Source organism: Rana temporaria, chromosome 4 (genome assembly GCF_905171775.1).
Source record: "Rana temporaria chromosome 4, aRanTem1.1, whole genome shotgun sequence".
Lineage (NCBI taxonomy): Eukaryota > Metazoa > Chordata > Amphibia > Anura > Ranidae > Rana > Rana temporaria.
The window spans coordinates 8,402,090-8,414,816 of NC_053492.1; the positions used below are offsets into that span (position 1 = coordinate 8,402,090).

Consider the following 12,727-nt stretch of genomic DNA (forward strand, 5'->3'; position numbering starts at 1 on the left):
TTTGTAAGCGCAATAACTTTTGCGCAAACCAGACGCTTCTTGCGATTTTTATTTTTTTCCCAAAAATATGTAGAAGAATACGTATCACCTAGACTGAGAAAAAAAAATGTTTTTTAAAAAAAAATTGGGCTATTTATTACAGCAACAAGTAAAAAATATTGTTTTTTTTTCAAAATTGTCCCTCTATTTTTGTTTATAGCGCAAAAAAAAAACGCAGAGGCGATCAAATACCACCAAAAGAAAGCTCTATTTGTGGGGAAAAAAGGACGTCAATTTTGTTTGGGAGCCACGTCGCACGACCGCGCAATTGTCAGTTAAAGTGACGCAGTGCCACAAGCTGAAATTTCACCTGGTCAGGAAGGGGTAGATGTGCCCAGTAAGGAAGTGGTTAATCAGCCACAGAACCTGTGTAATTAATATGTGTTCTCTTTTAAAGGGATGAGTTGGCAACCCTAGCTGTGAGGTCAGTGTGATGTCATATAATTCTCTGACTCTGGTTGGAGGGACGTTGGGAGGAGGAGCTGTGAGGTCAGTGTGATGTCATAGGATTCTATGACTGGTTGGAGGACATTGTGAGGACCTGTGAGGGACTCTCTGTGAGATTTCTGTACAAAGAATAATTTCTCCCAAATGGAAAGATGAACGTTGTCTTTGGGCTTTGCCAGGACACATCATATTCCTGTGATCTCCGTGTACTCCGGAGAATTTACTGATCACATTTTAGGATGAATATCTGAGACCGGGATCATTATGGAGACATTTGTTTTCAATACATCTACTACAAATTATATGTTTCCCTCTTTCTTCCTTTGATTCCATTGATTGTATAAAATAAAGACATACATATTCCAATCCCCCCGCCACTAAAAAAAAAGTCATATAATCCATTAGTATATAGACTGATGAGGGGAAAGGTGACACATCTCTAAAATTAAGAGAATGTCCCGGCCCCATAAGTGGGGTAAAGTTCTTCCCCTGAAGGGGTTAATCTAGGTCTCCACATTATATATGTGTGTATCATCATCTGCTGGAGATAAAAGACATCACAGTGACTATGGAGGAAGAGGACGGACATGACGGGGTTACTGGGTGTAAATGGAAAATAAGATCTTATTACCTCCTCTGCTGCCACTTCCAGCAACGTCTTCTCTCTACTTCCTCCCGACTTACCTCTCACTCGGATCTTCCTGTCTGTATCTGACATCACTTCCTGTCTGTATTCCTTAGAGAATTCCAGTCTGGGTAGAAGTGAGATCACCATCTTGTGGAGCTCATAGGAACTGCACCCCCGAGAAATATCTTGTAGTGTGAACAGATTTGTACTGTGTGTATGTACTGTATATCCTTATAGATGGGTGATTGTGACACACCTCTCTCCTCCACCCCCCTCCTCTTCTTCTTCTTCCTCCATGGCCTCTTCCTGTGCTAATTTGTCCTTGGAATCAGTGGTGCTCCGTAGGTGTTCAAGGGGCTACGCAGGTATGCAGGCAAAAAGATGCCATGCGGCGCTTGAGCTGGTGTGCTTGGGGGACAGACACACTGGGGCAGAGGTTCTGTCCGCTCTGCAAGGGCAGGCTCAGAGGTGGTTGACGCCACGTCAGCTTAAGCCAGGAATGGTGGTTTGCGACAATGCTACCAACCTCCTCTACGCCCTCCGACAGGGACAACTGACCCATGTGCCCTGTTTTGCTCACATCCTTAACTTGGTGGTGCAGCGGTTCTTGGGTAGGTACCCGGACTTACAGGATGTCCTGAAGCAAGCCAGGAAACTCTGTGTGTATTTCCGACGGTCATATAATGCCAGAGCTCGGCTGGCTGACCTCCAAAAGGAATACAACCTGCCCACGAACTGCCTAAACTGTGACATGCCCACCAGCTGAAACTCTACGTTGGCCATGCTGCAGTGGCTGCACACGCAGCAGAGGGCCATCAATGAGTATCTGTGCCAATATGGCACCAGGACAGGGTCAGGGGAGCTGGGGTTTTTTCCCCACACCAGTGGGCCATGATCAGGGATGCATGCACTGTCCTGTCACCATTTGAGGAGGCCATGAGGATGCTGAGCAGTGACAGTGCATGCATCAGTGAGACTGTCCCGCTTATCCACCTGTTGGAGCACACGCTGTGTGGAATAATGGACAGGGCACTTGAGGCAGAACTGAGGGAGGAAGAGGACTTCCTTACCTCTCAAGGCCCCCTTTATCCAGACATGGGGGTAGATTCAAGAAGCAATTGCGCCTGTGTAACCATAGGTTACACAGCGCAATTGCTTACTTGCCCTGGCGTAACGAATGCTCCTGATTCAGGAACCGACTGCAGCCTAAGATCTGCGCAGCATAAGGCTCTTATGCCCGCATATCTTAGGCTGCATTATTGCGGTGGCCGCTAGGTGGCGTTCCCGTTGTGCTCAGTGTATAGTATGCAAATTGCATACTAACACCGATTCACAACGTTGCGCGAGCCCTGCGTACGCAATTTACGTACGGCGCTTTTCGCGCAAGGCTGCCCCTGCTATTAGCAGGGGCAGCCCATGTTACGTATACCCGTCGTTCCCGCGTCGCGAAATTTGAATTTTACGTAGTTTGCGTAAGTGAATCGTGAATGGCGCTGGACGCCATTCACGTTCACTTTGAAGCAAATGACGTCCTTGCGACGTCATTTGCCGCAATGCACGTCGGGAAAGTTTCCTGACGGAGCATGCGCTCTACGATTGGCACGGGAACGCGCCTAATTTAAATGATTCCCGCCCCCTACGGGATCATTTAAAAATTGCGTGCTCTTGCGCCGGGCATTTTGCCGGCGCGCCCGCGCAATTTACGGAGCTTCTGCTCCGTCAATCAAGGGCAGCGGAGCAAATTTGCGGGGGCGCAGGGCAAAAACGTTGCCCTGCGCCTCCGTAAATAATGCGCAATTCTACCTGAATCCGGGCCAGTGTTCCTGCTTGCCTGCCTATCACACAGGAAGAGGAGGAGGATTGTGCCAGCATGGAGGTGGAGCCTAGCACTCAGCATCAGCAGCAGTCTTCAAGGGATCAATTACAGTCCCAAGAAACCCATGGACTTGTACGTGGCTGGGAGGAGGTGACTGCGGATCATGTCGTCCTCAGTGACCCAGAGGACTCCGCACCGAATACCTCAGCAAACCTACGCTGCATGGCCTCCCTGATCCTGCAAAGCCTGCGGAAGGATCCTTGTATTCGTGCTATCAAGGAGAGGGATCATTACTGGCTGGCAACCCTCCTTGATCCACGTTACAAGGGTAAGGTTGCAGACCTTATCTTGCCAGCGCAGAGGGATCAGAAGATGAAACATCTTCGGGAGGCCTTGCAGAAAGGTCTGTGCAACACGTTCCCAGAGACTGGGAGGTTACAAAATCCTGGTCCTGGACAACGTGTTGCTGAGGCTTTGGTCAGTCAAAGAAGGAGCGGTGGAGAAGGTGGCCGTGTGACTGATGCGTTAAGACAGTTTTTTAGTCCGCAGCCCCAAGGTATGACAGGTTCCAGCAACCATCGCCAGCGTCTGTTTTACATGGTGTGGGAATACCTAGGGGCAAGATCAGACTTGAACACCTTTACCACCGAAAATCCTCTGGGTTACTGGGTCTTGAGGATGGATCACTGGCCAGAGCTTGCACAGTATGGAATTGAGCTACTGGCCTGTCCTGCATCCAGCGTTCTTTCGGAACGCACATTCAGTGCTGCTGGAGGCTTTGTAACCAATCACAAGGTGCGCCTGTCCACCAACTCGGTCAATTGGCTGACCTTCATAAAAATGAATCAGTCTTGGATCACCACCAGCTACCAAGCACCTGATGCTGATGTAACGAATATTTTTTTTGAAATGTCAGATCCCTTCAAGACTGCTGATGCTGAGTGACTATCCTGTTATGCTGAGTGACTATCCTCTTCCTCCTCAATGATCGTGCTGATAGCGTGTAAGAAAATTTTGGTTCTGGGCACCTCCACCAGTGGCCAAGGCCCAATTTTTCTGCCCCTGTTTAACAGGGGTGTGTAATTACAATTTTTGATGCAATACTTTGCAGCAGGGCTCATTCCTGCGCTTCAACTAGAGTATCTGTGAGGGGTTGCTGTGTTGTGTTACCAGTGCCTAAGGCCCAATTTTTCTGTCCCTGTTCAACAGGGGCATGTAATTACAATTCTTGATCTAATATTTCACAGCAGGGCCCATTCCTGTGCCCACCAAGAGTAACTGTGAGGACTTACAGTGTTGTGGCACCAGCACCACCACCAAAGGCCCAATATTTCTGCAGAGTATATAAGGCAGACCCCTACTTTCAAACATCCAACTTACAAACGACTCCTACTTGCAAACGGAAGGAGACATCAGGAAGTGAGAGGAAATCTACCCCTAGGAAGGGAAATTCTCTCCTGTAAGAGGTGTCTCCTCTCCACTGATGCTTTATCACCAATCCTTGTTTCACTATGTAGCACTACCCCCGGAGGAGCTGCTGGATTGTTTTGGGTGGCACATTTGTGGCTCTTCCGAATTCCTAGGGGTGAATGGTGCATATAGCAGTAGTAAAGGAATGTCCGCAACAAGTGTCTTTTCTGTGCTCTTTATTACACAGCTGGGTAAAATCAATGAACTGGTGATGAAAGGATAGAGTTTGAAAGAAGAACAGCAGATTCAGGTGTAGTATTTGGAACAGTCCTGCTCCCATACGTAACACTTTCCGTACCACTCCTGCCTGAGTGGGCTTAGCGTACCCAGACAGGCCTCTCTCACTGACCTGGCAGCCGGAGTATCGCTCGAACCTTTTTAGGACAAAGTCTCTGCCACAGACCCTCCTGGAATGGACTTCAGGGAGACACCTCTGCCACAGGCCCTCTCTGATTGCAGATACGGAGGCAATCCTCCTCGGAAGAATTACGCCTGGATCTCTTTCTTAACGTCGCCCAGGTACCGACTGATGGGTGATCAATCCTTCAGTGTCCGGCTACCTTGATCCCCGGTGGTTTGTCGAAATCCTTTTGGATCGCCAGCCTCTCATTGGCGCTCCTCAGACGGACTCCCCACCCAACAGCTTTACCGCTTGGGATCTTCAAAAGTGGGAACCCAGTCGATCACTGGGTCCCCGCCGTTGCTCAAATGTTCCAGGCCAACATGGTCCCGGAACACCACGTGGCACGCACGCACGCCCCAGCCAGGTAGGCAATAACGCCGGGGTGACGTGATGTGGTCACCCTAAAGGTGGGTGCCACACTGGAAGAAGACCCAGACTCAATGGCATCTGTCCCATAAGTACCCTCTCCCAGCATGCCTAGCGAGGGCACTCCCTCCTGATTGGCTGCTGGAAAAGAACGCCCAAGTCTCAACTCTGCTGCTGCCACCTGTCGCCCTGGGGTGGGATAACACCCCAGCAACAACAGAATGAGCCCACAGCACAGCCAAGCTGAAAGAGTTACCAGTGCCTAAGGCCCAATTTTTCTGTCCCTGTTCAACATTGTACTATTTGAACATTGTAAATTTGGATCATTTGAGTCATTGGTACTCTGATCGCCCTCTAAATTTCAATAACACCGGTACTTGGAAGTAACCAGGCGCTAAAACCCCAAATAAAAAAAATAAAAAAAAAACATTTGTCATTGGGACAGAAAGTGAGGTGAAATGTTCTGAACAGATGCACAGACAGCAAAACAAATGTTACAGGGGTAATAACCCTTCCCTATGTTTTCCAAACAGCGTAAAAATTTATTTTTTGGCTGGAGCTACACTTTAAAAATTTAACAGTTCAAAATTACAAATAGATTCTACTGAACAACAAATCTACAGTCCCTGTCTTGTTTGCACCGCCTGTATAGTGCTGTTCAGAGTATATAGGGCCTGGGGGCCCCCACGCCTTTCCTTTTTTTAATTTGGGTGCAGGGGTTCCCCTTAATATCCATACAAGACCCAAAAGGGCTGGTAATGACCTAGGGGAGGGGGAACCTATGCCATTTTTCTCAATGATTTTCATCCATATTGCCGGGACCAGACATTACATTAAAGCCACAAGCAGTTTTAAATGACCTTTTTCCTATAGAAATGTCATTTTGTGCAGAGACAGTTCTAAACACGGGAAACACGTGCCACTTCACAGGCATACTATAGACACCCAGCAGGTACGATATTTAAAGGAATATTTCACTTTTTTTTCCACTTTAAGCATCATTAAAATCACTGCTCCCCAAAAAAACTGCCATTTTTAAAACTTTTTTTGCATTGATACATGTTCCCTGGGGCAGGACCCGGGTCCCCAAACCCTTTTTAGGACAACATCTTGCATATTAGCCTTTAAAATTAGCATTTGATTTCGTACATTTGAGTCCCATAGACTTTAATGGGGTTCTAAGGTGTTATACCTGAAGGGTTCCACATGTACTGGCACTTTAAGGCTGGCTCCACCCAGCAGTGATGACAAGGGTCAAGGGGTATAGTAGCCATCTTAGAGAGAGCACATGTAGGAAGCAGATAACCTGTACTGTCCTGAGATGCATGTTGCAGTGTACAGCCTGTACTGAAATAAACATCCATTGTTCCAGACCAGAATCTTGTGTCCCTCACAACACAGAGGTTATAACAAAGTTCACGCGAACATTCGGTCCATTCAAAGGTTCTGATGCGAATCGAACAAGGGGGTGTTCGGCTCATCCCTAGTCAGGAAATTAAGTGCTAACACAAATTAGAACGCTTTGAGACATTTTATGGTTTTCAAGCCATAGTTGAATCCTTTATACAAAATAATTAATTCATCATATAAAAGAGGAGTTAAAGGGGTTGTAAACCTTCCTGGTTTTTCACCTTAATGCATCCTAACATTTGAGAATTACAGACCCCCCAGGTTTACTTACCTGAGCCCTCGAAAGTCACGCATCGAGAACGTGCTGGATTTTGGCCCGGACTTCTCAGCTCTTCATTGGATAGATTGATAGCAGCAGACATTGGCTCTCGCAACTGTCAACCAAATCCAATGATGCGGGGGACGGGGCCAAGTCCAGCATTTGTGTCTATGGACGCAAATGCTGGACTCGGGAGCACGCCCGCAACCCCCTTGGGAAAGCACATCCCAGGGGGTTTATCTGATGCGGGGAGGAGCCGAGACAGCCAACGAGGGACCCCAGAAGACGTGGTTTGGGGCCACTTTATGCAAAACAAGCTGCACAGCGGAGGTAAGTATGACATGTTTGTTATTTCAAAAAAATATATTAATTGAAGCTTTAGTATCACTTTAGAGACATTTTATGTTTTCAAGACATAGTTGAATCCATTATACAAAATAATACATTTATCATATAAAAGATGAGTTAATATAAGGATGAGGTGTTATAGGGAATTCACATTGAGTATGAAGATTTCTAGTGCCACCTGGTGGACAAGGGAGCTAATGCTTGTGTAAACACATAATTGAATAGTAACTGGATCCACCAATCAAAAAGAAGATTACAAAGTATGAGCCAGGTTTCTGGGGGGCTTTTATTAAGGTATTGTCTTCACTGGATAAAAATAGCAATTCAGACAACAGAGGGATCAGACACCCATCATCCACAGATAGATACATCAGATCGCACTTATCATCAAGAAGGAGACTCATCATCTGACACCATTCACTGAAGCCAGAAGACACAGCTCCAACATAGCTAGACGCCATTTTGGGACGATAACTCCACTCATTGGTCAATAGCCATTTGAAGGAACTGGTTGGCAGCCAAACAATTTACAGCATTCTACTCTATTGCTTCTAAAGGGTAAATATAACAAATTATTCTCCTGTGATTTTTGTTCAGGACAATTGCTGTAACTTAGTATTTCTCCCACAACAACATAACCACTAAACTTAGATTTTTTTTTGTAATTACATTTTATTATTATTTTCTTTTCTCTTGGCTGTATTTCAGTGATCATCAACCTTGTCCTGCAAGACCCACTAACAGGCCAGGTTTGCAAGATAACTGAAATACATCACAGGTGATATCATTTGCTCCTCAGTGATTGCAGTATTCTAGACTGCATCTCCCCAAGGTAATACATAAAACCTGGCCTGTTAGTGGGCCCTGCAGGACAGGGTTGATGACCACTGTTTTACGTGCTTCAATGCTTACTTTTCCTGCAGGAGAATAACAGTCAGGATCTCCAAACCACATATTATTGTCTGCTAGATACAATGGTTATGCTGTCTATGAGGGGAAACCAATTATTTAGTAGAATCCAATATACACTGCTCAAAAAAATGAAAGGAACACTTTGAAAACATATCAGATCTCAACGCGCAAAAATCTCATGCTGGATATCTATACTGATATGGACTGAATAATGCGTTAGGAATCAAAGGATGGCACATCATTTGATGGAAATGAACATTATCCACATACAGAGGGCTGAATTCAAAGACACCCCGAAAATCAAAGTGAAAAAATGATGCAGCAAGCTCGTCCATTTTGCTGAAATTTCATTGCAACAACTCAAAATGGTCCTCAGTAGTTTGTATGGCCCCCAAGAGCTTGTATGCATGCCTGACAACATCAGGGCATGCTCCTAATGAGACAATGGATGGTGTCCTGGGGTATTTCCTCCCAGATCTGGACCAGAGCATCACTGAGCTCCTGAACAGACTGAGGTGTAACCTGGTGGCACCAGATGGACTGAAACATAATGTCCCAGAGGTGTTCTTTTGGATTTAGGTCAGATGAGCGTGGGGGCCATTCAATGGTATCAATTTCTTCATCCTCCAGGAACTGGCTGCATGCTCTCGCTACATGAGGGTGGGCATTGTCGTGCACCAGGAGGAACCCAGGAACCACTGCACCAGCGAAGGGTCTGACAATGGGTCCAAGGATTTCATCCCGATTCCTAATGGCAGTCAGGGTGCCATTGTGTAGCCTGTATATCTTAATTCCTTGGGAAGATCATTTAGTGTCTGTGTCATCCTCCTAATCTGACTGTTAGTGGTGGATGGAAAGTGACTTATTGTAAAAAAAATATGAATTTGGTTTTGATAATCTTTAGTCCGTACTGACACCCGATCTTGTTGTGTTAAAGCGGGGGTTCACCCGTACATGACACTTTTTCCCCTTAGATGGATGCTCGTTTTGTCTAGGGGAATCGGCTAGTTGTTTTAAAATATGAGCTGTACTTACCGTTTACGAGATGCATCTTCTCCGCCGCTTCCGGGTATGGGCTGCGGGAATGGGCGTTCCTATTTTGATTGACAGTCTTCCGAAAGGCTTCCGACGGTCGCATACATCGCGTCACGATTTTCCGAAAGAAGCCGAACGTCGGTGCGCAGGCGCAGTATAGAGCCGCACCGACGTTCGGCTTCTAGTGACGCGATGGATGCGACCGTCGGAAGCCTCTCGGAAGACTGTCAATCAAGAAGGAACGCCCGCTCCCGAAGACCCATACCCGGAAGCGGCGGAGAAGATGCATCTCGAAAACGGTAAGTACGGCTCATATTTTAAAACAACTAGCCAATTCCCCTAGACAAAACGAGCAGGAATCTAAGGGGAAAAATTGTTTTATGGGTGAACTCCCGCTTTAAATCAAAGAATTTTGACATGAGCAAAATAACTAATGAATAGCTAATTATGTCAGCTTTGTTTAATTTTCATTCATTATTTTTGTATTGGAGGCAATGTTGTCCATCAATCGATTGAACGATCAATATAGCTGGCTAAATTATCGTTGACTCATTCCCTGACATTACAGAATACCAAAATAAATTCATCCTATCAGAGATGTATATCAGGGTGTGCGTCTTCTCAACATGAGAGCTGTGATGTCCAGCAACATTCATATAGAAGACATTTCCCGCACTCAAGGCAAGAATACACCTCAAGGGTTCCCTGATGTACAGGAAGACAGGACTTCAGTGAGGAGCAATTCCCTCACACAGGAAATAAAAGGGGTTTCTTCCTCGTGTGTAATTTCTGATGTCTGGAAAGATGGGACTTCACTGAAAAACATTTCCCGCACTCGGGACAGGAAAACGGCTTCTCCCCCGTGTGAGACCTCTGATGTGCGGTAAGATTGGACTTCACTGAAAAACATTTCCCGCACTCAGGACAGGAAAATGGCTTCTCTCTCGTGTGCAATCTCTGATGTGTGTAAAGATGTGACTTCACTGAAAAACATTTCCCGCACTCAGGACAGGAAAATGGCTTCTCCCCTGTGTGAGATCTCTGATGCGTGTCAAGATTGGACTTGCGTGAAAAACATTTCCCGCACTCGGGACATAAATACGCCTTCTCCCCCGTGTGTAATCTCTGATGTGCGTAAAGATTAGACTTCACTGAAAAACATTTCCCACACTCAGAACAGAAATACGGCTTCTCTCCTGTGTGCAATCTCTGATGTTTATCAAGACTGGACTTTTCTGAAAAACATTTCCCGCACTCAGGACAGGAGTACGGCTTTTCACCCGTATGAGATCTCTGATGTATGCAAAGATTGGACTTCTCCGAAAAACATTTCCCGCACTCAGGACAGGAATACGGTTTTTCAACAACATGTGACCTCTGATGTTTGACAAGTTTTGATTTTTCTACAAAACATTTCCCACACTCAGAACAGGAATATGGCCTCTCTTTCAGATGCATTCTCTTATGATGATAAAGATTGGACATGTCTGAAAAATATTTCCCACAATCAGAGCAAGAATACGGCTTCTCCCCCGTATGAGATCTCTGATGTATATAAAGATTGGACTTCCCTAAAAAACATTTCCCGCACTCAGGACAGGAATACGGCTTTTCCCCTGTGTGAGACTTCTGATGTTTGTAAAGATTGGACTTCTGAGAAAAACATTTTCCGCACTCAGGACAGGAATATGGCTTCTCACCTGTGTGAGATCGTTTATGCACATTAAGTTTGGATTTGAAATGGAAACATTTCCCACACTCAGTACAGGAAAACCTCTTATCTGTTGGAAGGACGGCACCGTCCCTCACAGTCTGAGGTTCCTCAGGATAAGAGGAATATGATGGTCCGGCACCGTCCCTCACAGTCTGAGGTTCCTCAGGATAAGAGGAATACGATGGTCCATCTACACTGTGTGGTGCCGGATGGACATTTGAGGTAGTCGGGTTTTCTCCTGGACAATACTGTGTGATGTCCTCATCTTCTACTTTACAGTCTGGAGACAAAGTGAGACAATCCTCTGAGGTTTTCCTCATCTCCCGTCCATCTACTAAAATAGAAATAAAAAGATTATTACTAGACATGAGCAGATTGGTTCCCCTAAGCCAGGACTCCGCCCACATCAGGCAGCTTTGTCTCTGAGGATCTTACAATTCCCCCCTCAAGGTAACTAGTAAATGGATCCTCTGATCTCCTACCAGTTCATTTCTTTATTCATGGACCATAGTCAGAGAGTGGGGAAACAACTAGTACTGTCTTTTATAGGGGTGACAGTGATGAGGAGATTATAGGACGAGTGTCCCCTCCCCCTCTATCACTCATTGCTATCTTCCCAACACAAGAAGTACTGAGCCCCACCAGAGGTCAGAGAGTGAGGATGGGGGAGAACAACAAAGATGATGAATGGACTGATCCTGAAGACCACCATCACTGGGTTATGGACACCTCCCACATTATCAATTTCTGTTAAAAGGTTCCAAAAGTTGAGGATGTTATCACATTATGATCAACAAAGTCTGTGCTCCAATCAAATATAAAATGTCCAGCTGGTAGGAAATGGGTGTAAAAGAGTCTTATGCAATGTACAACTTATTATATAGGATACAAAAGTTAGGACTATACGGATAAAATGTATGTAATGTACAACATAGAGTATATAGTGCAGGGGCCAGGAGTATGTAATGTACAATATAGATTATACAGTGTAAGGGTCAGGACTCATAATATTGGTATTCAGTAATCAGTGGAAGCCTAAATGTTTACATGAGACAAGTTGCAGAGGTCCCACACCGCTGCCTCCCATCTCCTGAGACTGCAATCAGTGACTTGGGTCTGAGACTATACAGACATATCCCTCCACCCGACACAGACAGCAAATAACAGAACAAGTAACCCTGGGAGAATTGCTCTGTCAGACCTTCCTAGACCCGGCCATGAGGTAGAAGATCCAAAGCTGATACCCCAGGTGCCTAGGTCTAGTAACGTGTATGGTTAAAAAAAAAAATCAACATTTTGCTGCTAGCTGAACCCCAGAATCTCCATAAATCCAGTCTAGAGACATAAATTGTGTCTGCAGCACAGAGAAGGAAGATTATCCGAGAGAAATACAGGAATACAGGACGGGGAACACAGAGAAGGAAAGTGACCAGGGGATTACAAGCGGATATCACCCAGTCCTTGTCCTGCTGTGGACCAATCAGTGAGCAGTATGGGTGGAGGAATGGATTTAGTGTTAATGACCCACCTGTGCTGATCTCTGTAGGAGTGTCCTCCTCTATAAATGTCCCCGTTATTCCATCCTCCTCTATAGACTGCTGATCATCCCTCACATAAGTCTCTTCTTCTTCTGATTTCACCTCAAATTCTATATCGATTGGATCTCCACTCTAAATCAAGAAAATGAGAGAGAATATCATCTGTAAGATATAAGCTTTATTATTGTTACATCACATAAAAAATCCACACATTATCTCCATGAGTCTGTGTTTTATACGCTCCGTCCCACCAACCTTGTAACAGTGAGGGATGGTGTGACCTTCCTGTGTGGGATCCCGGGAATACAGAGGACGGGGACATCTCTCTGGTGGGTTCCTGGT

At 45.7% G+C, this 12,727-nt stretch overlaps 1 protein-coding gene across 1 annotated transcript in view; it reads right to left on the reverse strand.

The window, feature by feature from the left end:
* Nucleotides 1-10,165: 10,165 nt before the first annotated feature.
* Nucleotides 10,166-12,727, reverse strand: part of LOC120935486 (zinc finger protein OZF-like) — a gene marked incomplete at its 3' end in the record, with an annotated part of 39,143 nt that continues 36,581 nt past the window's right edge. The window contains exon 4 of the mRNA XM_040347537.1: nucleotides 10,166-10,833. Coding sequence (XP_040203471.1) covers nucleotides 10,166-10,833 — 668 coding nt within the window. The remainder of the gene's footprint in view (nucleotides 10,834-12,727) is intronic.